Raw genomic sequence first — 26,862 nt, 5'->3', positions numbered from 1 at the left:
TCCTCTGCCTCCGGCGGCTCCAAAGCCCCGAACACGTCCTTGTTCGTGCCCCTGCCTGTGAAGCCGCAGGGCCCCAGCGCCGATGGCGACGTCGGGGCCGAGCTGACCCGACCCCTGGACAAGAGTGAGTGCAGGAGCGGGCGAGGGCGGCGGGGCTGCGGGCTGGCCGGCCAGGCGGGCGAGGGGAAACTGCGCTCCTTTCCTCGGCTTGCCGCGGCATCCCCTCCGGCGCTGACCCCGTGCCTGTCCCTGTGCCCTCTTCGCTGTTTTTGAGCCCCTCGGCGCTGTGTCTCATTCTTTCGGAGTGGCCTGCCCCAGAAGTGGCCTCCCTTTCTCTGCCCTTCTCTGAATGGTTTACTCCCTCCCTTGCAGGGACGATTCCACCCTTTTGAGTTAAGTGGAGGATCCCTTCCTCTAGCGTCCTTCTTTGTTCCTCTCCACTCTGAAACTATTGCTTCCGAGAAGGGGCACAGGGTGAGGCCCGAAGAGCCAGCGGAGAACTTTCGGGTCCCTGTCATTGGGCGCTGACCCGAAGCTAGACGGGCTGACTGGTGGTCGCCAGGGGGAACCAGACTCAGCTCCAAACCTCCCGCCTCTCCAGAAGTATGCGTGCAAGGGGTGGAAGGACATACTGATAAATCCGTCCTACCAGGTAGAACTCGTTAAGGGGTCTTCACCGAAGGTGATAGGTAGATGCCGGGTCATCCTGGCTCCAGAGAGTGGAAAAGGTCAGCGCCAGCGAGTGGCAGAGGGTTTGTCCCCCGAATTAACTTTGGGTGTATTTGATAGAGGTGTGTATAAGTGTCTTTATTGGGACTTATGAGAGATTTTTGCTATAGGGCCTGCATCTTCACTGGAAAGAGACAGAGGGTGAGAAATCACACCTCGGGATATGGCCACTGTAGTTCCTTCTCCCCCATTCTCCTCTCAGAATTTTGGGCACACAGGCACACGTGCCTGGTGTGAGTCTCAAGCTACTGTCTGCCATATGGGAATCCAGCTTCTTAATCACTATCCCACCTGCCTGGACCCTTAAAGGCAGTTTTGGATTATAGAGCTGTACTTTCATTTCTGAATGACTGGGAAGCTAAGAGTTTCCTGGCCAGATGAAGCTTTGAGAGGCTGAAGTGAGGCTACAGCTTTGTGGGCACTAGCTATTCAGGAGTTCACTGTAAGGAACAATAGTTATTGGGACTGGGTTTACTCAGTGGTGATGTACTGCTAAGGGAAGCAGAATCCCACTTGGCAACCAACATTAGGATCCGCAGCCTGGGGAGCCAGCAGTTAGCGTAATGGCTATGTCGCTGGATGCCCACGTAGTTTACCGCGGTTCAAGTCCCGGACCTGGTGGTTTAAAACTCACGCCGGGCACGTGTGCGTGCGTGCCCAAGATCCCAGGAGGAGAATGGAGGAGAAGGGACTGCAGTGTGACCATCTCCCCTGGGGGGTGATTTCTCGCTTTCTGTCTCTATGTCTCTCTGGCGAGCGCACGTGCCCTATAGCGAAAACCTCTCCAAAAAAAAAAAAGGATCCGCAACCTAGTCAGCCTGAAACACTGGGTTCCTGCCAGTGTCCAGGATCCTTCCAACTAGAACGCTGGAGGGAGGGTAAGGGAATCACAGTGTGACCAGACCTGGTATAGGGGGCTCAAAACATGAACTCTCTCATGCACACATGTGCACGCTCATGAATAAAGATTCAAAGACCCACAGAAGATTGATGTCTCCTGTTCTATTTTTAGACTACAACATGCTGTGGGTTAAGTCTTTTTCAGAAGTACAGTACTTTCACCAAAAATGGGTAGAACTGACAGTATGTTGTTCTTCAACTTGCTCTTCCAAGCCAGTGCTAAGTAAGGCCCTTCACTTTAATTAGAGTTAGGGACTATTTTTTAAAAATAAATAATTTAAGTAGTTATTTCATATTATTATTTTTGCTTATTTAAAAATTCTATTAAAAATACATAACATAAAATTTAACCTATTAGGCCAGCCCATAGTCTAGTGGTTAAGAGAATCGTTTCTCACATAATTGAATGCATGGTTTCAGACCCAGACGCAGCAGCTTGAAATTCAACATGCCGGACTCTTGTCTTTTTGATAATAGCCATTCTTAGAGATGTGAGTTAATATCTTGTGGTTTAAATTTGCATTTCCCTGATGATTAGTACCGAGTCTATTTTCATATGTCTGTTGGCCATGTGTACTTATTTTTTAAAAAAATACATTTATTTATTTATTTATTTATTTATTTACCTACCTGTTTATTTATTTATTGTGATTTTCAAGCAACCAGATCTGAGACTTAACTGTGGTAGGCCATTTGGGAATCCAGTGCCTTAATCATCATGCCACCTCCTGGTTCCATGTATATGTCTTTTAAAAAAAGTCTGTATATTGGGACCAGCAGTTGGTGTAATGACTATGTCGCTGGACTCCCATGTAGTTGACCATGGTGTGAGTCCTGGACCTGGCGGCTTAAAATTACACTGGTTGTGCCAGGTGTGTGTGCGTGCGTGCCCAGGATCCCAAGAGGAGACTGGAGGAGAAGGGATTGTGGCGTGGCCATCCCTCCTGAGGGGTGATTTCTTACTTTCTGTCTCTCTGTCTGTCTCTTTCTGGCGAGCGCACACACCCTATAGCAAAAACCTCTCCAAAAAAAAAGTCTGTATAGTTCTTTATCTTTTTTTTTTTCTATTATTAAAATTAAAAAAAAAAATTGCTATGGGCACATGAGCTTGCCAGATAAAAGAAAGAAAGAGAAAGAGAGAGAAAGAAAATGAGAAATCATCCCCCAGGAAGGATAGCCAAGCTGCAGTCCCTTTCTCATTTTCTCAATATTTGGGGTCATGCATTCACACACATCTGATGTGTTTCTCAAGTTGTTGGGTCTGGGACTTGAACTTCACCGTTAGCCATGTGGGATCCAGCCACCTTAACTATCACATGCACCAGCTGGTTCTTTTGCCCTGGTTTTGATTGAGTTGATTATATATTGGATTATATATATTGGCTCTTTATCAAGTGTATATTTTAGAGATATTTTCTCCCAATCAGTGGACTGTGTTTTCATTTTCATTTTTAATCTAGGTGACTTAAAAATTTTTTTTTCCTATTCATGATAGAGTATGTGTGTGCACATGACAGAGAGAAAGAAAGAGGAGGAGAAGTAGCCTTCACAGGGCTTGGTCATGCTGTGATCACCTTCCTCCAGTCTTCCCACCTCAAGGATCTTGGACATTTGCACACACACCCGGCGTGTTTCAGGCTGACAGGGCTGGGGACTCACTGCAATAGGTATGTGGCTTCTTGCTCTAGAGCAAAATTGACTGCACCTAGAAGCTGGTCCTAGGTGACTCCTCTTGATTGTTTAAAGTAACATAAATGCCACTTTCTGACCAGTGACGTAGGTTAAGCTGTCTGATCCCACAGCACTTTGCTCATTCCTCTGCAGCATAGTAGAGGTGTTATATTATTTGACTTTATCGTTTTGCTAGACACTCCATTGTACACTAATCTGTAAAGAAGGATTCATGAAAATCTTCAAGTTCTTGTAACTTTCATTAGACTGCTGCCTTTAGTGTTAGGACTTCAATTTTCTTTCGCTTTTGGGGCATTTCTTTATAAGGTAGGAAATACATTAAAGTTTGATATGTTTCTTCTAGATGAAGTTAAGAAGATCTTAGACAAGTTTTACAAGAGGAAAGAAGTTCAGAAACTGGGTGCTGATTATGGACTTGACGGTAAGGGTAATAACTTTTTTTTACAGATACTGTATTACTTCTTAGAGTATAGTTTTTGTCAGTATAGTTTTTGTCATGTGTTCTGGAAATAAATACATAGTTATAATCTGGAGACATGTCTCTGACTTTTACTTCTGCTTGGGCAGGAGACCCATAAACCTCACCTGGTGAGCCAGATAGCATGGCAGAAGAACTTCGTGTTCATCATGCCTTTGTATTGTGCAAGGATTTCAGTTTTAGCCCAAATCATCATAACTAGCTGTACTTAAAGATAAAAAAAAGGCACTTTTTTGAGTTTGGTGTTGTGCATCTATGTACTTTTTAAAATAATAATTATTTATTATTTAATTTTTACTTGTTACTTAATTCACTATTAGGAATGTGAACTTACAAGAGAGAGAGAGAGAGGAGAGCAAGCTACTAGATCTAGGACTTGAACTGTGGTTTGCCATGTGGGGAATCCAGCACCTTAACCACTATGCCACCTGCTGGCTCCCATGTGTATTTTTTTGTTTTGTTTTTAAGAGAGATTTTTGCTGCAGGGTGTATGCGCTTGTTGGCGAGACAGAGAGAGACAGAAAGTGAGAAATCACCACCTGGGGGGATAGCCATGCTGAAATCCCTTGTCCATTCTCTTGGGACTTTGGGCACATATATGCACATGTGCCTGGCATGAGGTTTAAGCCTCCAGGTTCAGGACTCGAACTGTGGTCAACTATGTGGGAGTCCAGTGACGTAACCATTATGCCATCTGCTGGTAGCCCCATATGTGTACTTTAAAAAAAAAATTATTTAATTTTATTTATTCATTCATTTTTTTAAAATTTATTTATTTTAGAAATTTAATCAGAGAGAGCAAGAACACAGGAAAGTGAGAAAGCAAGCCACCAGGTCTGGGACTTGAACCTTGGTCGGCCATGTGGGAGTGTCTAGCACCTTAACCACCATGCCACCTGCTGGTCCCCATATGTGTACTTTTTAATTGAAAACTGAAATGGAAACTAACCGTGTGTATTGTGATTTTGTGTTTTTCACAGCTCGTCTCTTCCACCAAGCTTTCATAAGCTTTAGAAATTACATTATGCAATCTCATTCTCTGGACGTGGACATTCACATTGTTCTGAATGATATTTGCTTCAGTGCAGGCAAGTGTTTAGAAAAATTTAAAAATACAGTTGAACATACTTTCTGTTTCTTTCTGTACTTCATATTTATTTTGCTAGCAGGGCTTATTTGTTTTAGAGTAGGTGCTGGTTACATCCTTTGTAAATCATTCAGTGTTTCAAGAGAAGGCCTTCAAAGTTGCTTTTGTTAATTGGGTCCTTGAGCTAGTTACTAAATCACCGTATGTCTTAGACTAGAGGAAGACTGGGGCCTTGATCCATCATCATCTCTCTGCCCTATGAGAGTTCATTTCAGGCCATGGTGACATGAGCTCTCATACAAGATAGGGATAGTACGTAGCAGATTCCACCTGTTTCTGCTGCTGGCTTCTTTCTCCCTCACATCAGGATAAAGTTCTTGCTGTGAAAGAAAAAAAATAAAGGTAAGAACATCATCATTTAATTCCCAGGGAAAGTTGGCATTGGTTATGATTTTTAAATTTATTTGACTCCTGTGTTTACCCTGTGACAGGCATTGAGAGTTAACCTGGATACAAAGCTAAATAGGGCATAGCCCACCCTTTTCTCAAAGCCACTAAGATGTGGAGAATTCTTGTTTTGTCCCTCTGTGGTCCTTGTTTAAAAAACACTCATCTCTCTTCATGTAACCCACAGGCCTTCTATCTAATGCGTATTTCCAGGTTCTTCTTTTTTCTTTCTTTCTTTCTTTTTTTTTTTTTTTACTATTGAGCATGTGTGCTCATGGAAGGGAAACAGAGAGGGAAAGTGAGAAATCACCTCCTTGGAAGGATGGATGGGTACATATGCACACATGTCTGATATGTTTTTCAGGCCAGTGGGTCTAAGTGACCCTCAGAGTTGGCCATGTGGGATCCAGTGCCTTAACTGCTATTTCACCTGCTGGCTCTCTAAGTTCATTAATTTTAATACAACTTTTCACCAATGCTGATAATCTTTCCCTGTTTGCACTGGAAGAGTAGAATGTGTAGTTGACAACCAGTTTTCTGTTTTCTTGGCAATATAACTGAAATTAGGAGGAAGAAGTAACTCGAAGGAGGATCCCAGAAAAGGATGGGGTCCACCACTTTAGGTCTTTTCTTTTTATCCTGGCAGTGCTCCCCTAACTAGCTTACTAAGAAGAAAGGTTTCATCAATCTCTGTGTGAATAACACGGATATTGTGCATATTAACGATGCATTTTATTTTCCAGCTCATGTGGATGATTTGTTTCCATTTTTCCTGAGACATGCCAAACAGATATTTCCTGTGTTGGAATGTAAGGATGATCTACGCAAAATCAGTGATTTAAGAATACCACCCAACTGGTTAGTGTCTTCATTTGTGGGTTTGAAATGTTCAGTTTCTTTTTTTTTTTTTTTTAAGAATTATTATTATTATTTTTAAAAAATAATTATTTTATTTAATCTATTATCATAATTATTATTTGTTTATTTGACCAGAGAGAGAGAAAGAAAAAGTAGGAAAGCAAGCCTCCAGGTCCGGGACTTGAACCATGGGCAGCCGTGTGGAGAGTCCAACGCCTTAACCATCATGCCATCTGCTAGCCCCTTAAATAATTATTTAGTTTAATTTTATTTATTTTAATTTGACCAGAGAGGGATAGAGCGAGAGAGATAGAAAGTGAGAAAGCAAGCCACCAGGTCTGCTGAACTTCGGTCAGCCATGTGGGAGTCCAGTGCTTTTAACCACCACACCACCCAGTGGCCCCGAAATGTTCAGTTTCTAATCCTGTGAGATTTAGTGTTTATTATATATATTTTTAAATTGTATATTAGAGGACAAATTATAACAAATCTGGATTATTTTGTTTCCACTAAGGAAACAGGCAATTAATTCTGTCAGGTAGTTAACTGGTGTCTCCCCTTGATCCTTATCAAACTTGGTTGTAGGTTTTATTAGAGCAGATCCAGAGCAGCCCTTCTTTTAGGTGTCGTCCTCACCTCTCAGGTGTGGCCTTCTGGTGTCTCAGCTGAAAGCCTGAGTGTTCTAAGTTCTCTTTCCAATGGCTGACCACAGCATCCCCGAGCACTCTGAGAGCTCCTCGAGACTTTCTGCCCAAACTCTGTAAGCTGCTCTCTTGTAGGCCCTGGTAGTTCTTACCTTGAAATGTTCAATCCAGCTCCTGGCCAAGACCAACAAAGAACCCCAACACAGCCTTCAGCTTCTTCCTGCATACCGTTTCTTCTTTCCATGCTGTGCTCTTCAAATTCCAGCTGCTTTAGCAGCTCTGAATGTGATCTCTGCTGCTGGGTTCAGTAGGACTGCCTACTCTGACTGGGGGCCACCTCCCTGTGCACTATGGGGTGCAGTAGGGTTCAGCTCCACTACTCCCTTCTTTCAGGGCGTGTAGTTCCACACTGCCTATTGTTGTCCCCATAGAGTCGATGCATGTATTTTGCCCCGTTTTGTCCTTGTTTATGGTGGTAGGGATGGTCTAGTGCCACCCCTCGTTATTTCATCACCCCAGCACAGAAGCAGAAGACTCAGTTATTATATTTGTATATGTTGAAATTCAGAGACCTGGGAATATTTTTTCCTAGAATCATGTATTTAGAGCTGTGAGAATGTGAACCCATCTGTGGAAATGATCGCAGTTTAAACTTATTTTTATTAATTCCTGAGAAAAAAGAGTTTGCAGTACAATTAGAAAAATATGCAAGGGACCAGCAGTTAGCGTAATGGCTATGTTGCTGGACTCCCACGTAGTCGACTGTGGTTCGCCGTCCCGGACCCGGTGGCTTAAACTCATGCCGGACACGTGTGCGTGCGTGCCCAAGATCCCAAGAGGAGAATGGAGGAGAAGGGATTGTGGCGTGGCCATCCCCCTTGGGGGGTGATTTCTCGCTTTCTGTCTGTCTCTCTCTCTCTCTCTGTCTGGCGAGTGCACATGCCCTATAGCAAAAACCTCTCCCAAAAAAAAGAAAAAGAAAAATACGCAAGATGTTAATTTGCATTTGAGTTTTTCTGTTCTCTAGTTAGTAAAGGCCATTCTTGGAAATCAGTTGTTATTTTAATGGAATATGAAACCCATTATTTAATTTTGTTTTTCTTTTGGAGTTAGTTAGGATGTTTCAGTTGGAATTGTTTTTTAAATTATTATGTTGCTAGGATGGATTTTAAAGTTAATGGGATTAAGCTGTTTACTTGCTCATATTTTAGGTACCCAGAAGCCAGAGCTATACGGCGGAAGATAATATTCCATTCAGGCCCCACAAACAGTGGGAAGACTTACCATGCAATCCAGAGATACTTGTCAGCAAAATCTGGAGTGTATTGTGGCCCTTTAAAATTACTGGCGCATGAGATCTTCGAAAAGAGTAATACTGCTGTCAGTATGCTACCAAATGTTTGCTCTTTTTTTTCTTGTTAATTTTCGTTTTAGGGGTGGAGTGAAGGTGCAAGTGGGAAAAAGACATGGGTAGTAATATATTGTTAACAAAAAATTACCGTATTTCATTGCATCTAAGAAGCTATCAAGTGTAAGTTGTACCATTATTTTATGTACAAAAAGAAAGAAAAAGTGCTGCCAGTTCAACTGACATTACCATAATTCTCAGGGGCAACCTGATTTCAGAGATACTAAAATGTGAGAAAATATACACAAGAGATGAATAAAACATTTGCCATTCTTCCTTTAGTATTATTATTTTTTAATGACAGAGGGCGTGTGTGTATACCAGGGAGACAGAGAGAAGCTTAGTGGGGTCTGGTCATGTTGCAATTCTTTTCCCTTATTTTCTCCATCTTGTCAGGATCTGGGCATGCACACACGTGCCTAGCCTGTTGCCGCTGGGGCCAGATTTGAACCACGGTCAGCCATGTGGGATCCGACTCCCTCTGCTTAACCTTTGCAGTAAGGGGCCAGCCCAAATTTTTAAAAGAAATAAAATACTAATACAGTTAAAACTCCCTCTAAACTTCTCTTTTACCTCCTTGGCGTTAACCCCTATTGTTATTATGTTTATTTACCTTTTTTAGGCTAGATCTTTAATGCTATTAGCCAGAACCAATGATAAGGACTTAAAGCTACCTTTTCACAATTGAAAGGACCAAAGCCTTGTGGTTTGAGGTATTGTTTCATTAAATGTGCCATGTATTGATTTATTATTTTATTATGACTTTGTACGTGAGATTAACCAGTTTTGGTAATGATTTCTGTCCTCTCTTTTTTGCTGAATATTTTGAGAAATTTGTGTATATACTACCTCTTTACCCATAAGTACTTCTCCTCCATTCTCCTCTCGGGATCTTGGGCATGTGTGCATACATGCCCAACATGAGTTTAAGCCACTGGGTCCGGGACTTGAACCATGGTTGACTACATGGGAATCCAGTGACATAACCATTAGGCTAACTGCTGGTCCCAGTATTTCTTTTTTTTTATAACCACAGGATATTTATCAGATACTGGACATTCAATGTTCATGGAATACTGTCATTTAATACAGTCATATTCAGATTTTGTTAGTTGTTCAGTAATGGCACCTAGCCCTTCAGGATTCCACCCAGGGTCTCACACTGTGTTTAATGGTCATGTCTCTAGTTTCCTACGACAGTTCCTCAGTCTTCCTTGTCTCCCATAACCTTTACATTTGGGAAGACTACACGTTGTGTTGTCCATCCCTCTGTTTGGGTAGATTCAGGCCACTAGGGTGACCGACCGTCACAGTTTGCCTGGACTTCCCAAATTTAGCACCAAAAGTTCTTCATTCTGGGGAACCCCTCTGTCCTGGGAAAACCAGAATGGTTGATCACCACACTATGCTATAGATTGATGTTGGTACTTCTCAGGGAATTACATTAGGGAAGTCTTTATATTTTCCCTCCTGTTTTTTTTTTTTTTCCTCCTATTTTTTGTTTGTTTTTTGTTTTTTAAAGAAACTTTTGCTATAGTGCACATGCGTTCATCAGAGAGACAGAAAACAAGAAATCACCCCCCAGGGGAGATGGCTATCCCTTCTCCTCCATTCTCCTCCTGGGATTTTGGGTACCATGCACACACGCCATGTGTGAATTTTAAGCCACTGGGTCCAGGACTCGAACTGCGGCCAACTATGTCAGAGTCCAGCAATGTAACCATTACGCCATCTACTGGTCCCTCGCCCTCCTTTTTAAGTGCTAGAAAGCACATGAACTTACAAGAGAGAGAGAGAGAAAGAGAAACTCCCAGAGGGATGTGGTCATGCCACAGTCCCCTTTCCTTCATTCCTCTTTCCCATCAGGATTTTGGGCATGCACGCATATACACCTGGTGTGTTTTTCAAGTTGCTGGGGCTGGAATTTGAACCACAGTCAGACATGTGGGATCCAGCTACCTTAACCACTGCTCTGTGGAGCTGGCTGTAAGAGGTCTTTACATTCTTAAATTTTAGATATAGTTTTCTTGAATATAGAAACAATTGATATTTTCTTTAATAAACAAATAGAACAGAAATGTCCTAAGTTTCTACGGTTTCTCATGCTTTTATTACCTGGGAATTTAGCTGATTTGAAATCCAAGTTTACTTGTGTTATATAAGAGAGTGGCTCTTGTTTTTATTGTTTTGAAAAGGGAAAAAAGCATTGGGAATAGTTTATGTGAAACAGATAAGTCCACTGGTAGTGGAGAGAATATTCTCTTAAAAATCTAAAACTTTTTGCTTTTGTTTTCAAGGTAGAAATAATTCCAGGTTTCTTTCTGTCATCCAGGGTGTGCCGTGTGACTTGGTAACAGGTGAAGAGCGGGTGACAGTTGAGCCGGATGGGAAACAGGGTGCCCATGTTGCCTGTACCGTTGAGATGTGCAGTGTTACAACTCCTTGTATGTACACGCTGTCAAAAAAGCTATGGCATTGTTTTAAAATGCAGTTGAATGTAGGAAATATGTTTTTGATTGTGAAAAAAATGTTAAATCTAGAGAAAGAGTAGTACTACAGACACCCCGTACCTGCCACCACTGAGAAACGCTTCACATTCTGTTGTGCGTACTTCCAAACATTTTTTCTTTTTCTCTTAGAAAAGCTAAAATGTTAATAAGTATGACTGAAGTTTCCTTTATGCCACCCTTAATTTTACTGCTTCCCCCTCTTGACCTAACCGCTATCAAATGTTTGGTATAGTCTTTCCATGTCACATAGATATGTGTATCACAAACATAATACTTATTACCTATCAGTGCTACAGACTGTTGTGTTTTGAAACAGTTATAAGATTATCATACTGAGTTACTATACTGGAGCTTTTTTACTCCACATGGCATGTTTTTAGATCTCTCTGGTTTTATCTGTATATTCGTGTTGATATATTTGAAGTTTATTCATTTAAACTGTCATATAGTTACCCATCTTATAGCTGAGATGATGTATTCGCCTTTTAAAGGATATTTAAGATATTTAAAGTTTTTCCCCTACTCAGTACTGCAATGAACTTCTTTTTCTTTTTTTTTTTTTTGAGAGAGAGATTTTTGCTATAGGTTGCGTGCATTTACTGGAGAGACAGAGAGAAAGAGGCAGAGAAATAGAAAATGAGAAATCATCCCCTGTGGGGATGGCTGCTCTGCAATCCCTTCTCCAGTCTCTTTCCAGGATCCTGGACATGTGCGTACATGCACCTAGTGTGATTTTGAAGCCATCAGTTCCTGGACTTGAACCATGGTTGGTTATGTGGGTGTCCAGCGACATAACCACTACACCATCTCCTGGTTCCAAACTTCTTGTTTTTGTTTTAAGAGAGTTTTTTTTTTTTTTTTTTGCCTTAGGGTGCATACGCTCACCAGAGGAAGACAGAGAGACAGAAAGCAAGATATCCCCCCCAGGGGGGATGGCCATGTCACAGTCCCTTCTCCATTCTCCTCTTAGGATCTTGGGTACACATGCACATAGGCCCAGCGTGAGTTTTAAGCTGCCAGGTCTGGGACTTAAACCACAGTCGACTACATGAACGTCCAGTGATGTAACCATTACACCATCTGCTGGACCCTAGTACTATAGTGAACTTCTGTTTAAATAGTTTTGTAAACATTTTAAATGAAAATTAACGATTTTCCTTACTATATAAGCAGTCATATCCGTGTTATAGAGGCATAAAAATATAAGCAAGCAAAGAGAACGGACATGCATGATCCCCCAATCCCACCTATCCAGAACCAATAAGTGTTAAGTGTTAATTAACCCTGTCGTTTGTGTTTTCTAGACTTACTCTACATCTGTGTTCATATTGTTTGTGCATATGTGCATTGTGCGTATGTATATCAAAACAAAATAAGAACAATCTATTACTGTTAGGGTTTGCCTTTTTCCCCTTAATTTTAATGAACTTTCTGAGTAAATGGATAGTTTTAAAATATCAGTGTATAGGGCCGGCAGGTGGTGTCATGGTTAAGGTACTGGACTCCCACATGACCAACTGTGTTTCTAGTCCCAGGCCTAGCGGCTTGGAAGTCATGTAGAGTGTGTGTGCATGCATGCTAGAATTTCAGGAGGAGAAAAGAGAGGTGATTGCAGTGTGGCCATCCCCATTGCAGGGTGATTTCTCACTTTCCTTTTCTCTCCAGTGAGCACATGTGCCCTGTGACAAAAACTTCAAAACAAAACAAAACGAAACAAAAACAATGAAATTAGGGCCTGGCTCTGAAATACCAGTGTATTATAGGTCCTAGCTCCTTGGTGCAGTGGTAATGCACTACTCAGGAGAAGCCAGATCCCACATGGTGACAGTAGTTTGAATTTCCAGTCCAATGAGCCTGAAATTTGCCAGACACACATGAAGTGCCTAAGATCTGAAGGGCTAGAGGACTGGAGGAAGGTGATTGTGGCGTGACCCTGTGGAGGGTGTTCATTTTTCTATCTCTCACTCGTTCTCCTGTGCATATACACGCAACCCATAATTAATAAAAAAAAACTTTTAAAAATCAGTATATTATACAAGCAGTACATTGTAAAATTTAAAATAGTGTGAAAGTTTTTTGATCAGAATTTCCTCTTTTGCCACCCTTTTTGTCTCATCTGTAAGTATCCATCCAGATGTGATAATTTTTCATGTGGCAGGCAGTGCAGTAGGGTGGCTATTGGGAGCTAGATCACCTAGTTTTAAATTCCTTCCCCACATTTATATACTGCCTAACGTTGGGCAAATAACTTTCCTGGGCCTTAGTTTGCTCTTCTATGAAATGGTGATAATGGTAGTTGGTCCTGAGGATAAATGTGCTACAATTATAAAACATCTAGAAATAGCCTGCTAGAGAAGAGTCACCCAATGAGCAGTGATGAGGAGGATGATGACAGATGGTGGAGATGGTGGCGATATAGTAATTGGTTTATAATACTGTTGACTAGATTGTATTGCTCACAATAACTGTTTTATTTTAAGATGAAGTGGCTGTAATTGATGAAATTCAAATGATCAGAGATCCAGCCAGAGGATGGGCCTGGACCAGAGCACTTCTAGGTTGGTGGTCTTAATGCTCTAAGAGCTGTGCTTTGTGACACCTGCACTAACGAGTTTGTCCACTTGACACTGCCAAGTAGTGTCAATTAGATCTTCTCTTTTTGACACAAAATCAATTAAAAAAGCTAAGTGTGAGTTTTTATTTTTTTAAACATTAGTAGTGGGAAGTCTATTTTTCCTACTATAAAATTAGCATGACTATGTAATTAAAGTTAAAATATTCAGATCTTGCCTTGTTTACACAACCACTGTTGATATTTCAATGTTTCATATTAGTCTTTTTCCTTATGTGAATATGCATTGTGTTTTGAAAACATAATTTTGTATCTTGCTTTTTTTGTTTCTTGCTTTTTTATGGTTCTGTTGTTTCTTTGTTAATTTTTTTCATCCCACATCATAAAGTGATTGCATATTCTCTATTGACGAGCAGGAGCATAATTCGTTCCATAGAGTTGAACCTTTTTCTCTGCTATTAATAGTGGTGCCATAAAAATCTTCATGGCCATAGCTACTTATTTATTTATTTTTATTATTTCTTTAAGATAGGCTCCTGGAAGTGGAGTTCTTAAGGTCCAGGACATGAGTAAATATTTTTATTGCTTGATGTTGGAGTTTTGATTAGCATTTTGTAGGGCAGATGTTTTCAAATTTAAAAGCAAAGTGTTAAAAAATTTTCTTCAAACATGAGAGTATGCATAAAATAGGTGGGAGTGGGTCTAGTTAGGAATAGGGAGCTTGAAGTTTCTTCTCCCCCTCAGAGAGTCCATGGAACTTAATTCCAAAAACACAAGTTTCAGAGCTGTGTTCAGTACTACATATAGAGTGCCAGGTTCTCATCCTGGCTGGCTTCCCATTCTACTTGACACCTTGGTCAAAGCAATTTAATAACCTGAGATTCATAAAAGTAGAAATAAACTTTGCATACTAGAAGGCAGTATTTTAAGGTTTGCTTCAGAGAGATAATATGAGTCTTTGTGAAATTACTTAATATAAAGTTGTATAACAGTAGATAAGCAAATGTAAAGTATGTTGCTATATAAAGTTTTGCATATTTTTAGAAAATTTTAAATTTAAAAAAATTTCCAATTTTGCGTTGATAGGACTCTGTGCTGAAGAAGTCCATCTGTGTGGAGAGTCTGCTGCTATTGACCTGGTTACTGAGCTTATGTACACAACTGGGGAGGAAGTGGAGGTACTAGATTATATGCTTTTTCTCAAGTTAGCGCATCACGTAGCGCGAGCACCTACGCAGCGGGTTCATAGGCACTAGATAGTGGCAAGAGCAGAACGTAACTATAAAAAGAAAGCTTCATTTTCTCATGATTGACTGGATCATACATTTTTGGTTGACCCTCCTTCCACCCTAAGTCTTCCAAGGGTAGAGGAGATTCTTCATCATCTCTTACTAAAACCTTATGGGGTTTGAGCAGATAACTTTAGAATTAAGTATATCATAAGGGTTGGAGAGTTGAGAGTCAGCACGGGTTTGTGGTTTTCAGTCTTACATGGCAGATATTGGGGCCTTTGATATGTGTCTAATTGCCAGATACAGTTTGTGTCCCTTTTTGAAATTCCGGGAGTAGGAAAATAACTGATGTCCTTTTTTTTTTTTTATTAGAATTTTTTTTTTTAAGTATTGCATTATTGGGGACCAGCAAATGGTTCTGGTTTTGTCACTGGACTCTTACGTGGTCGACCATGGTTTGAGTCCTGGACACTGCAGCTTGAAACTCATGCCAGGTGCATATGTGTGTGTGTGCCCCAAATACCAAGAGAATGGAGGAGAAGGGATTATAGTGGGGTGAATCCCCCCAAGGGGTGTGGAGGGGGATTTCTTACCTTCTATCTCTCTGTTTCTGTCTTTCTAGTGAGCACACTTGCCCTATAGCAAAAATCTCCTTAAAATAATAATAGTAATAAAGTATTGTATGTAGTATCGCGCTGCAATACTCACGCCTCAGCCTCCTGAGTTGTTGAGACTATAGACATGCTTCATTGTGTCTAGCTTTTAGGGTGGGCCAGGAATCAAACCTAGGTTTCTCATGTGGCCTCAGCTGAGGAACAGCGTCGACTAGCACATAGTACTGCGCTAGGTCCTGGTTTCCTTTTTATCCTACTTTTCTTTTTCTTTATTGGAGTTTCATAAGGGGATGAAGAAATGTTTTTTAAATAGTCTATTATTATAGCTTGCCCTTAGCTTTCGGGGAGAGATGTGAAATGTGGGGGAGGAGTTCTGGATTCCAGTCTGGCTATTGCTATTCTTAGCTTTGCATTCTTAGACAAATCACAGAAGGATAGAACTGAAAAAAAGACCTCAGGTCTAAACGTTTTTTGTTAATGAGAGACGATGGGAGGTAGGTATTCATTTTGTTTTGTTTTGTTTACAGGTTTTTGCCATAGGGCCTGGGCGCTTGCCAGAGAGAGGCAGTGAGAAGGAAAGTGAGAGATAACCTCCTAGTTGGGTAGATGGCCACACCGCAATCCCTTCTCCATTCACTTCTTGGGATTTGGGGCACACAGGCCTTGCATGAGTTTTAAGCTGCCAGATTTGGGGATTCAAATTGCTATGCCATGTGCTGACCCCAAGAGAGAGATTTTTTGATGTGATGTCTTCATGATTCTTGCTCAGCCTCCCAGTCAGCTAGACCACAGTTGTGTGCCACCTCACCCAGTGTGTTTAGAGTGGGCTGGGAACCAAAGCTAGGTCTCCCGTGTGACACCCCCCCATACACTCCTTAACACAGCAGAGGTCTTCCATTGTGCTTCTGCAGGTGGCCTAACCGTTTACTGGGCCATATTTCACTCTTCAATAAAATAAATAATAGTTAACTCTTCTGCACGTATGGTACCACATTGCCCTGAAAATCAAGTATATGTGACAGTGCTTTGAAAATGTGTGAAACACTGTAATATTTAGAGATGAGAACTGAAGGTGACACTTATCAAAATAAATGTGTGTGTTTGCCCTTGAAAAATGCTGCTTATTAATTTTTAGCTACTCTCAGTTGCTTGATAAGCTATTCACTTAATTATTAGTCACAGGAAGTTGAGTTGGGCATATTATTTTACCGTCACTTGTCTTTACTGTAGGTTCGAACCTATGACAGACTTACCCCCATTTCTGTGCTGGATCGTGCCCTAGAAACTTTAGACAATCTGCGGCCTGGGGACTGCATTGTCTGTTTCAGCAAGAATGATATTTATTCTGTGAGTCGACAGATTGAAATTCGGGGATTGGAATCAGCTGTTATATACGGCAGTCTCCCACCTGGTAATTATGGACTTTTTCATTGTTTCAGGATAAGGAATCTCATACTTTTGCCATTTATGTTGAGACATGTATAGAACACACAATAAAAATACATAGCAATAAGCCTATTCATGTATCAGTAATTTGTTATAAGTCATATAAAATACTTCTCTAGTTCAGAGGTATTGGGTTTTTGGAAAAATCATGATACATTTTTGCATAGAAAAACTGAAAAAGGGCTGGCAGGTGGTGTGGCGTGGTGGTTAAAGGTGCTGGATTCCCATATGGCCGACCGTGGTTCAAGTCCCAGACCTAGTGGCTTGCTTTCTCCCTTTCTCTCTCTGTCTCTCTCTCTGGTCAAATTTTAAAATAGTAAAGGGACCAGCAGTTGGCGTAATGGCTATGTCACTGGACTCCCACGTAGTTGACTGCAGTTCGAGTCCCAGACCCATTGGCTTAAACTCACGCTGGATGCATGTGCGTGCGTGCCCAAGATCCCAAGAGGAGAATGGAGGATAAGGTATTGCAGAGTGACCATCCTCCCTTGGGGGTGATTTCTCGCTTTCTGTCTCTGTCTCTGGAGAGTGCACGCGCCCTGTAGCAAAAACCTCTCCAGAAATAAAATAAGAATAACAAATGCAAATAAATAAGTAAATAATTCTTTTTAAAAAAAAAGACAAAAAAATACATCATGACTGTACTGACAATCCAATATTTTAATTGTTTTAGGTCTAGTTATTTGGCTATATATCTTTTTAACATTCTTTCTTTCTTTATTTAAATTTGACCAAAGGGGTGAAGGGGAGAGAGAGAGAGAGAGCTGCCACGTCTGGGACTTTAACCATGGTCAGCCATGTGCAAGTCCAGCGCCCTTAACCACCACACCACCTGCTGGCCCTAGGCTGTATTTTTTTCTTTTTTTGGAAAGATTTTTGCTATAGGGTGTGAGTGCTTGCTAGAGAGACAGAGACAAGAGAGAAAGAACGCAAGAAATCACCACCCAGAAAAGATGGCCACACTGCAATCCCTTCTCCTCCATTCTCCTCTTGGGATTTTGGCCCAGTGTGAGTTTCAAGCTACCAGGTCTGGTACTCAGACTGTGGTCAACCAAGAGGGAGTCCAGTACCTAAGCCACTACACCATCTGCTGTTCCCCTATTAGAATGTATTTTAAATGTTAAGTTTTTACAGGAATGTCATTAAATACGGACTTGGTAATATCCTTCAAGTGGTAGTACTAAAATCTGATAAGTATCTTTAGAAATGATAAGGCTGGTAATGGTGAAGGATTGTGTGGCTAATTTGAGGGGCCATTGAAAGGGGATATTTAAGGAGTAATAGCTCTTTCAGGATATAGAGAAATAAAGCTTGAAATGGAAAGAGCACAAGGTGTGGATTTCCAAGATATACTTAGCATGATACAATAAAAGACAGAGAATGCTGACTTAACACAAACTGTTCTTATTTTAGGGACCAAACTTGCTCAAGCAAAAAAGTTTAATGACCCTGATGATCCATGCAAAATCCTGGTTGCTACAGATGCAATTGGCATGGGGCTTAATTTGTAAGTAATAAGGGTGGACATTTGGTGGGTTAGACGGCCACATTTTTGCTATTGTTTTTCAGTTTTCTAGTTGGCATTAATGGCCAAACATATTCATTTAGGAGAATGGGTATTGCAGTTTGAGATTTAGCTTGTTTACACCTGTTGGGAACAAAACAACAATGCTGTGTAGCATCAGGACTTCTGGGTGCTGCCTCCCAGTACGGCTGTCCTGTTACTGTATCACCTCACTTTATTTTCAGTCAACAGGTGTTTGAGTGTCTCTGCTGTGTGTGGGGCTAGCCATTATCTACAGTGATAAGTAAAGTTAAGCCTAAATATTCCACCCTGGGTGATGAAGGCACTTATTCCTTTCTGAATCAAAGAAAACTAATGAAAACTGTTAATAGCAGCCAGCTTGCTTTTTTTTTTTTTTTTTTTTTTTAAACCCCCAGCATGTCACAGGGCACATTCATTTATTTGCCAGACAGCGACAGTGAGAGGGAAAATGAGAAATGACCCCCTAGCTGGGAGGGCCATACCACAGTCCCTTCTCTTCTATTCTCCTGGGATTTTGGGCACACATGCACATGCACCTGGCATGATTTCAAGCCATGAGGTCCAAAGCTCAAATCATGGTCTGCCATGTGGGAGTTCATTGCTTAATAGCCCTGCAACCAACTTTTAAAGCATTATGAGAGTGCTTTGAATTATTTGTTTAAAAAAAAAAGTCATTTTCTGTAGCTTTACCAAGTATATGCCATACAATTCACCTATTATAAGTGTTCAGTTTGATGATTTTTAGTCATTATCCATAGCTGTTAAAAAATACTTTTGAAGGGAAGAAAAAGAATTACCAACAAACCTCTTTTTTAACTGATGGGAAGATCATAGGTAGGTCTAAACTAGAATTGGAGTGAGCATTTTTCTGATAGTTCAAGTGATGGAAGGTTTTTCACTGTCTGTGGGATCACTTTTATTTCTATTTCAGGAGCATAAAGAGAATTATATTTTACTCCCTGATGAAGCCCAGTATCAATGAAAAGGGTGAGAGAGAAATAGAACCAATCACCACATCTCAGGCTCTGCAGATTGCTGGCAGAGCTGGTAGATTCAGCTCGCAGTTTAAAGAAGGAGAGGTTACAACGATGAATCGTGAAGACCTTGGTTTATTAAAGGAAATTTTGAATAGGCCTGTGGATCCTATAAGGGTAAGGTACATGTTAATTAGAACTGCTGTGGTGGAGACCCCTGTAACAAAAAATAACCCAAAACATTAATATTTGCTCCAAAAAAAAGAATTATTTTATTGAACTTTATTTGTTTATTTATTTATTTTAATTTGATGAGAGAGAGAGAGAAGGGGGGAGTGAGAAAGCAAGCCGCCAGGTCCAGGACTCGAACCATGGTTAGCCATGTGGGAGTCCAGTACCCTTAACCATCATGCCAACTGCTGGCCCCTTAAGCAAAAAGCTAAAAGTTGTCTGGAAAATATGAGGTAATGCAAGAAAAAGTTCCTTGAGTGAAACTGTGGTTGAAATAATTTTTGTGGCTTTTATTAAGAATACGGTCAGATTCAAAGTGGCTCCCAGTACAGCTGATAATGATACACTCCTGTTCCATCTTTTGTACCAAGTTTCTTGTCCTTATGCTCTTCCTCCCTCCCTTATGGCTCATTGCTCTTGCCTCCTTTCCTCTTCTCCATTCTCTTTTTCTTTCTCTCTTTTTTCTTGCTTCATTCCTCTACTTACCTCTGGGCATTTCTTAGCACTGCAAAGTACAGTTAAGGAGATACCTGACTGTTGCCAGGTAGTGGAACAGTGGCAATGTAACTGGACCCTTATAGGAGAGGTCCTGAGTTCATGTCCTGGGGCCTCCCTAAGCATGCTGGGTGCATGCACACGTGCCCATGGTCCAACCCAGCTGAGATGGAAGGTGAATCACAGTGTGGGGACCCTTTTGCGGTTCTGTCCCTCTCTCTTCCTCTCTCTGTATCTTTCTCATGAAAGATATAAATAAGCTTTAAAAAAAAAAGATACCTAACTTCCAGTTTAGACATTTTCCTATGTCTGTATATGTGTGTGCAATTTTATTGCCCTGATTAAAATGACTGGGTTTTTCTTGTTCCTTTTTATTCACTGAGGAGAATTGACACTTAGAAAATTGTTTTACACTGTAAAGTATGTTTCGTACTCCAACAGATCATCATAGATTTCAGCAATATGACTAAAATACAATACTCAATGACCATAATCTATCATTTTGCTAAGTAATTTTACCAGCTTTTCTAATTGGTAGTAAATGACAAAATGATGTTTTTTCCCTCTATTTTGGCCAAATTTTTGTCATCTACTTATTCAGTAATAGCTGAAATGTAAAACTTTATCTTGAAATATCTTAAGATAATGTGTCCTTTATTTAAAAAAATAAGCTTATGGCTTTTTCTTTATTTTTTTAATTTTTACAAAAGGCAGCCGGTCTTCATCCAACTGCTGAACAGATAGAAATGTTTGCCTACCATCTCCCTGATACAACACTTTCTAATCTCATTGTAAGTGGAAACTCACTTTTAAATCTCTTCTGAAAATATATTGATGTGTCTGACCATTGGCTATCTAACCTCATGGGTGTGAATGGATAGTCTGTTTTTGTGAAGATGCTATTTATGGAATTTCTAAGTTTTAGGTTGGGAAGTCTCTGGGGGAAATCTGTTAGATTTAGGAGGTCGATTAAAAAGATCATCTTTTATTGACTTGAATACATTATTCATGCCCAGTTAGGCAGTTCAATAATTTCATGTATCTTTTTTTTTTTCTTCAAGGATATTTTTGTAGACTTTTCACAAGTTGATGGGCAGTATTTTGTCTGCAATATGGATGATTTTAAATTTTCTGCAGAGTTGATTCAGCATATTCCGTTAAGTCTGCGAGTGAGGTATGTCTTCTGCACAGCCCCTATCAACAAGAAGCAGCCTTTTGTCTGTTCTTCATTATTACAGGTAAGCTTTTAGCTCAGTGGTTATTTTTCTTAAGAGAGATTTTTGCTGCAGGGCACATGTATTCACTGGAGAGACAGAGAGATAGAAACAAGATAACACCCCCCGGGGAAGAGGGCCACACTGCAGTCCCTTCTCCATTCTCTTCTTGGGATTTTGGCCACATATGCACACGTGCCTGGAGTGAGTTTTAAGCAACAGGGTCCAGGACCCAAACTGCTGTAGGTCATGTGGGAGTCCTGCGACATAGCCATCACACCATCTGCTGGTCCCACTTGATGGTATTTTGAATTGTTTTAGGTTGAAGCATTTTTCCCAAACTGTAATTTGTTACTCAAAACAATTGGAAGTGTACTCTATAATCTGAGAGACTTTGTGAAAGTTTAAATATAAAGGGACTCTCTTTATTGCACATGATTTTGGGGATAAGTGGGAACCCTTGCTTTATATTTGGACTTATACAGTAGCCTTTGTGAGAAAGATAAAACAAATTAAAAATATAATTAGATAAAATGTCTCAAGGAAGAGAGCTTTGCCTGATAATGCACATTTCCCTCATTAGCATGGGGCGTGTTATACTTAGAAGCAGGGTTAGGGTTAGTGGTGGCATTTGTATTTAGTTTTCTTGACAGGGCTTGCTGTCTTGTACGAATATGGTGCCAAGATTCTGGTTCCTTTTGTTTAACCTATCTAATCACTTAACTTCTGGGGAACACAAGAGTCTGGGAGTTTGAGGGGGGGGCCAGAAAGTGCTGTGGGAACTGAACTTACTGTTCTTGCTTCTTTCGGGGGCATTGCATGTCCTGCTGCCTCTGCTTGGTGTGCTTTCCCCCATCCACTGAACCCAAAGACCTCCTCCTCTTTGCATCTTTACTGTCTTGTTGAGGTTCACTGCCATTGCCAGTGTAGGCCTACTCTATGTACTAACTCTGTTCTGATCAACTCTATTTCTTTTAATTCTAATTTTAATTTTTTTTTTTAGAGGTTTTTGTTATAGTGCACATGCGCTTGCCAGACAGACAGCTAGAAAGCGAGAAATCACCCCCCAGGGGGGATGGCCATGCTGCAATCTTTTCTCCTCCATTCTCCTCTTGGGATCTTGAGCATGCATGCACACATGCCCAGCGTGAGTTTTAAGCCACTGGGTCCAGGACATGAACCGCGGTCAACTACGTGGGAGTCCAGCGACATAGCCATTACACTAACTGCCGGTCCCCTGTATTTCTTTTATTTTTTAAAAGAATTATTTTATTTAACTTTATTTATCCATTTATTTATTTATTTATATCAATTTGACCAGAGAGGGACAGAATGAGAGAGAGAGAGAGAGAGAAAGAAAAGAAAAGAAAAGAAAGAGAGAAAGCAAGCAAGAAAGCCAGCCATCAGGTCCAGGGCTTGAACTGCAGTCGGCCATGGGGAGTTCAGTGCCTTCAACCATCACACCGTCTGCCAACCCCCTGATCAACTCTATTTCTAAATTTACTCTTGAAATATTTTGCAGTCACTTAAATAGTACATAAATACTTTCCCTTTGTACAAAATTAAAACATTGTAGATAGATTAAATTTGGCTACTACATCTGGACTCTGTCATCTGAGTTGAACTGATAACTAAATTTGTTGCCATTTATTAGTTTGTATTTTTGCAGACCTTTCTTGTTGCATCTGCCTACATACATGTACATGTAGAAAGTCTAGTTTTTTTGTGTGTATGCGTTTTCCTGTAAATGTTAACATAATCAATAATTCTGCAACCTGCTCTTTTCTTTTTCCCTGCATAGTATGTGTTAGAGGTTTTCTGTGTCCAGGTGTTTACTCAGACAATGTTTCTTTATTTACTCTTTTTTTAAGAGATTTTTTTTCCTTCTGCCCCAGAGGGTGTGTGCTTGCCAGAGAGAGAGACAGAGACTGAGACAGTGAGAGGGAAAGTGAGAAATCAGCCCCCAGGGGAATGGTCACACTGCAATTTTTTCTCCTAGGATCTTGGGTACACACGCACAGGCACCCAGCGTGATTTTCAAGCCACCGGGTCCAGGCGTGAAACTGCGGTCAGCCATGTGGGATTTCAGTAATGTAACTGCTACACCATCTGCTGACCCCGATGATGTTTCTTAGAGCCGACATTTGTTAGGGACTTAGCACAAGGAACAGTCTTAAACTGCAGTAAACTGACCAGAATGGAGCTCAATCCCACAGCCTTCACGCAGCTATACAGATAAAGCAGAAATTCTTTACTAAGTAGTAAGGAGACTCTAGAACAATACAGGTCAAGAATTAATGTTTTGGGACCAGCAGTTAGCATAATGGCTATGTCGCTGGACTCCCACGTAGTCGACCATGGTTCGCATCCCGGACCAGTGACTTAAAACTCACGCCGGGCGCGTGTGCATGTGTGCCCAAGATCCCGAGAGGAGAATGGAGGAGAAGGGATTGCAGTGTGGCCATCCCCCCTGGGGGGTGATTTCTCGCTTTCTGTCTCTCTGTCTCTCTCTGGCTGGCGAGTGCACGCGCCCGATTGCAAAAACCTCTCCAAAAAAAAAAAAAGAATTAATGTTTTCTATTTAAAGGTTAAAATGTAAAATATGGAGATTTTTTTTTCTTTAACTTTTAAAAAATTTTATCATTTCTTTAATTGTCAAAGGGTGCATGCACTCACCAGGTAGAAAGAGGTAGAAAACACCCCCTAATTAGATGTAGTCTTGCCTTAATCCCTTTTCCTCTATTTCTCCATCCAGTCAGAATTTTAGGCACGTACACCCAGGTACCCAGTGTGTTTTTCAAGCTTCTGGGGCTGGAGTTCAAACTGTAGTAGGCCATATGGGATCTGGCTTCCAATGCACAGCACTGTGTTTGTGTGTGTGTGTGTGTGTGTGTGTGTGTGTGTGTGTAAGTTTATTTCTTCCATGGGAGAGATGGGAGGTGTGGGACAGGTACCCTTGTTAGTTGTTGCCACACCATGATCCACCCCTGCCACCCTTTGGGCCCACCAGGGTCACAGGTGCATGCGAGGCCATGTGGGATCTGGCCTCATACACAGCGCTGTGTGTGTGTGTGTGTGTGTGTGTGTGTGTGTGTGTGTGTGTAAGTTTATTTCTTCCATGGGAGAGATGGGAGGTGTGGGACAGGTACCCTTGTTAGTTGTTGCCACACCATGATCCACCCCTGCCACCCTTTGGGCCCACCAGGGTCACAGGTGCATGCGTACACCCAGTATGTTCAGTCGACTGAGATCTGAACCCCAGTCTACCATGCAGCTCCAGCATTTCAGAGCGTCATCCTGTAACCTGTGCCACCGTGACTGGACCCTTTTCCTTTTCTCTCCATCATTACTGGACTGTAAAAAGCTCAGTTCCATGGATGAGCTTCTGAGGCCCTGCAGGACTGTGTTTTTGATGAAATGGGGATAGAGTGGGGTAACCATTGAAGACAGTGCTTTTGAAACTGCCCAACAGAGGTCTTTCCGGACTGGCTGCTGATAGAGGTGATATGTGGACAGGGATCTCTCACTGCTCGCTTTCTCTTACGTATTGGGCTGCTTCTGGTTGTGGCCAAAGATATTAAAGCCATCGCATTTATGTGAGATTTTCAGAACTTATCTTTGGCACGTCTTGCTTCGCAGTTTAGTATGGTCATGTTTCCATCCTTCATGGCCATTCTACTTGGCATTTATTAAACTTGGCGGAGTGCACCAGCCTGAATTTAATAAAATCATAGCATTATTTAACCACAGTTGGTCTAGAATTGCCCTGCCTCTGAAACATTAGCCTTGCTCAGAGTAAGCATTTAGAGATAATTTCCCTAATTAGGAAACAAATAATTTGAAATTAGCTTCTTCTTCTTCTTTTTTTTTTTTTAAGAATTTTTTTGCTATAGGGTGCATGCACTCACCAGAGAGACAGACAGTGAGAAATCACCCACTGGGGGGATGGCCACACTGCAGTCTCTTCTCTAGTGTCTTCTCAGGATTTTGGGCACACATGCACCCATGCTCAAAATTAGTTTGAAACCAATGGGTCTGAGACAAAACTGCCATTGGTGTTGCCACACCAATGCTGGAGTCCAGCAACATAATCATTATGCCATCTGCTGGTCCCAGTTTTTGATTGTCAGTGGGCTTATACTTGCCAGAGGAAAAGACAAAAAGAAAGCATCCCTCAATGAGGGATGGTTATGCTGTAATCTCTTCTTCATTTCTCCATCCTGTTGAGATTTGGGAGTATGCTCCCACATATTTATCAGCAAGGGCTGGGATTTGGGACATTAACAAGACAGAGAAAAATAAGCTTATTTTTGACGTTATGGGGCTATTACATGATAAGGTAGAAATGAGACTCTTTAGGCACTATCTGCCCATAGGTTAGAACATAAAATGTTCGAAAGGGAGAGCTAATAGAGTTAGGCTCTAGAAAGTTAGTCCTTGTGCTGTTTACTCATTCATTCATTTCATTCATTCATTTATTTTTTAGAATTATTTATGGGTCCAGCAGATGGCATAATGGTTACATTGCTGGGCTCCCACTTAGTTGACTGTGGTTTGAGTCTCGGACACAACAGCTTAAAACCAGCGCTGGGTGCATGTGCATGTGTACCCAAGGTCCTGAGAGGAAAATGGAGAAGAGATTCCAGTGCGGCCATACCCCCCCCAGGGGGCTGATTTCTCACTTTCTGTCTCTTTTTTAAAGAGTTTTGCTATAGGGCATGGGCGCTCACCAGAAAGATAGAGAGCAACAGAGAGACAAAAAGTAAGAAGTCACCATCCCCCAGAGAGATGGCCACACCATGATCCCTTCTCCTCCATTTTCCTCTCAGGATCTTGAGCATGCACGCACATACACTCAGTATGAGTTTAAGCTACCGGGTTTGGGACTTGAACCACAGTTGACTCATGGGGTCCAGCTACATAACCATTACACCATCTGCTGGCCCCTATTATGCCTTGATTTTACAAAAATAAAGTCATCTCCCTCCCTGCCCTTTCTTTCCCCAGTTTTTGCTAGGGGTTACATGTGTTCACTAGAGGGAAAAAGAACACCCTTCATAGAGTATGGTCATGCTGTAATCTCTTCTCCATCTCTTTTTCCTTTCAGGATTTTGGGAATACACACACCTGCCCTCCCTATCTCTGTGTGGTTCTCAGTTATCTGCATCCAGGACTTGCACTGTGTGGTCGGCCATGTTACATCGGCTGCCTTAACCACCAGGCCAGAGCTGGCCCCCTTTTTTCTTTTTTTAACAAAAGGATCTTTAAGTCTTATAATGATAGAAAACTATAAAAGAGGAGAGAAACTAGCCTGTCTATTTTTTAATTTTTTTTGGAGAGGTTTTTGCTATAGGGCGCGTGCGCTCACCAGACAGAGAGAGACAGATAGAAAGTGAGAAATCACCCCCCAAGGAGGATGGCCATGCCTCAGTTCCTTCTCCTCCATTCTCCTCTTGGGATCTGGGGCACACACGCACACGCGCCTGGCGTGAGTTTTAAGCCACCGGGTCCGGGACGTGAACCGTGGTCGACTACGTGGGAGTCCAGCGACATAGCCATTATGCTAACTACTGGTTCCCTAGCCTGTCTATTGAGATACAACTACAGTTAACATTTCATTGTACTTTCTTTTTCTTTCTAATCAGAGACTGGAGGGAATTCTGGTTCTTTTTTTTTTTTTTTTTTTTAGAGATTTTTGCTATAGGACATGTGCGCTCGCCAAATAGAGACAGAGAGACAGAAAGCGAGAAATCACCCCCCCCCCAGGGGGGATGGCCATGCTGCA

At 41.4% G+C, this 26,862-nt stretch overlaps 1 protein-coding gene and 1 long non-coding RNA gene across 2 annotated transcripts in view; both read left to right on the top strand.

The window, feature by feature from the left end:
- SUPV3L1 (Suv3 like RNA helicase) overlaps positions 1-26,862 on the top strand; it is a gene marked incomplete at its 5' end in the record, with an annotated part of 28,600 nt that continues 1,738 nt past the window's right edge. The window contains 13 exon segments of the mRNA XM_014587970.1: positions 1-124; positions 3,665-3,742; positions 4,780-4,887; positions 6,077-6,191; positions 8,047-8,215; positions 10,576-10,687; positions 13,234-13,311; positions 14,412-14,503; positions 16,402-16,582; positions 18,031-18,124; positions 19,095-19,314; positions 20,574-20,654; positions 20,925-21,101. Of these exon segments, the coding sequence (XP_014443456.1) occupies positions 1-124; positions 3,665-3,742; positions 4,780-4,887; positions 6,077-6,191; positions 8,047-8,215; positions 10,576-10,687; positions 13,234-13,311; positions 14,412-14,503; positions 16,402-16,582; positions 18,031-18,124; positions 19,095-19,314; positions 20,574-20,654; positions 20,925-21,101 (1,629 nt within the window).
- LOC114007878 (uncharacterized) lies at positions 23,964-25,293 on the top strand. Its single transcript, XR_003549461.1, has 2 exons — positions 23,964-24,095; positions 24,291-25,293. It is a non-coding gene; the product is annotated as an uncharacterized LOC114007878 (long non-coding RNA).

Source organism: Tupaia chinensis, unplaced genomic scaffold (assembly GCF_000334495.1).
Source record: "Tupaia chinensis unplaced genomic scaffold, TupChi_1.0 Scaffold000250_1, whole genome shotgun sequence".
NCBI classification, from domain to species: domain Eukaryota; kingdom Metazoa; phylum Chordata; class Mammalia; order Scandentia; family Tupaiidae; genus Tupaia; species Tupaia belangeri.
Note: the sequence above shows the minus strand (reverse complement) of the source record. Positions and strands in the feature narration are given on the sequence as shown.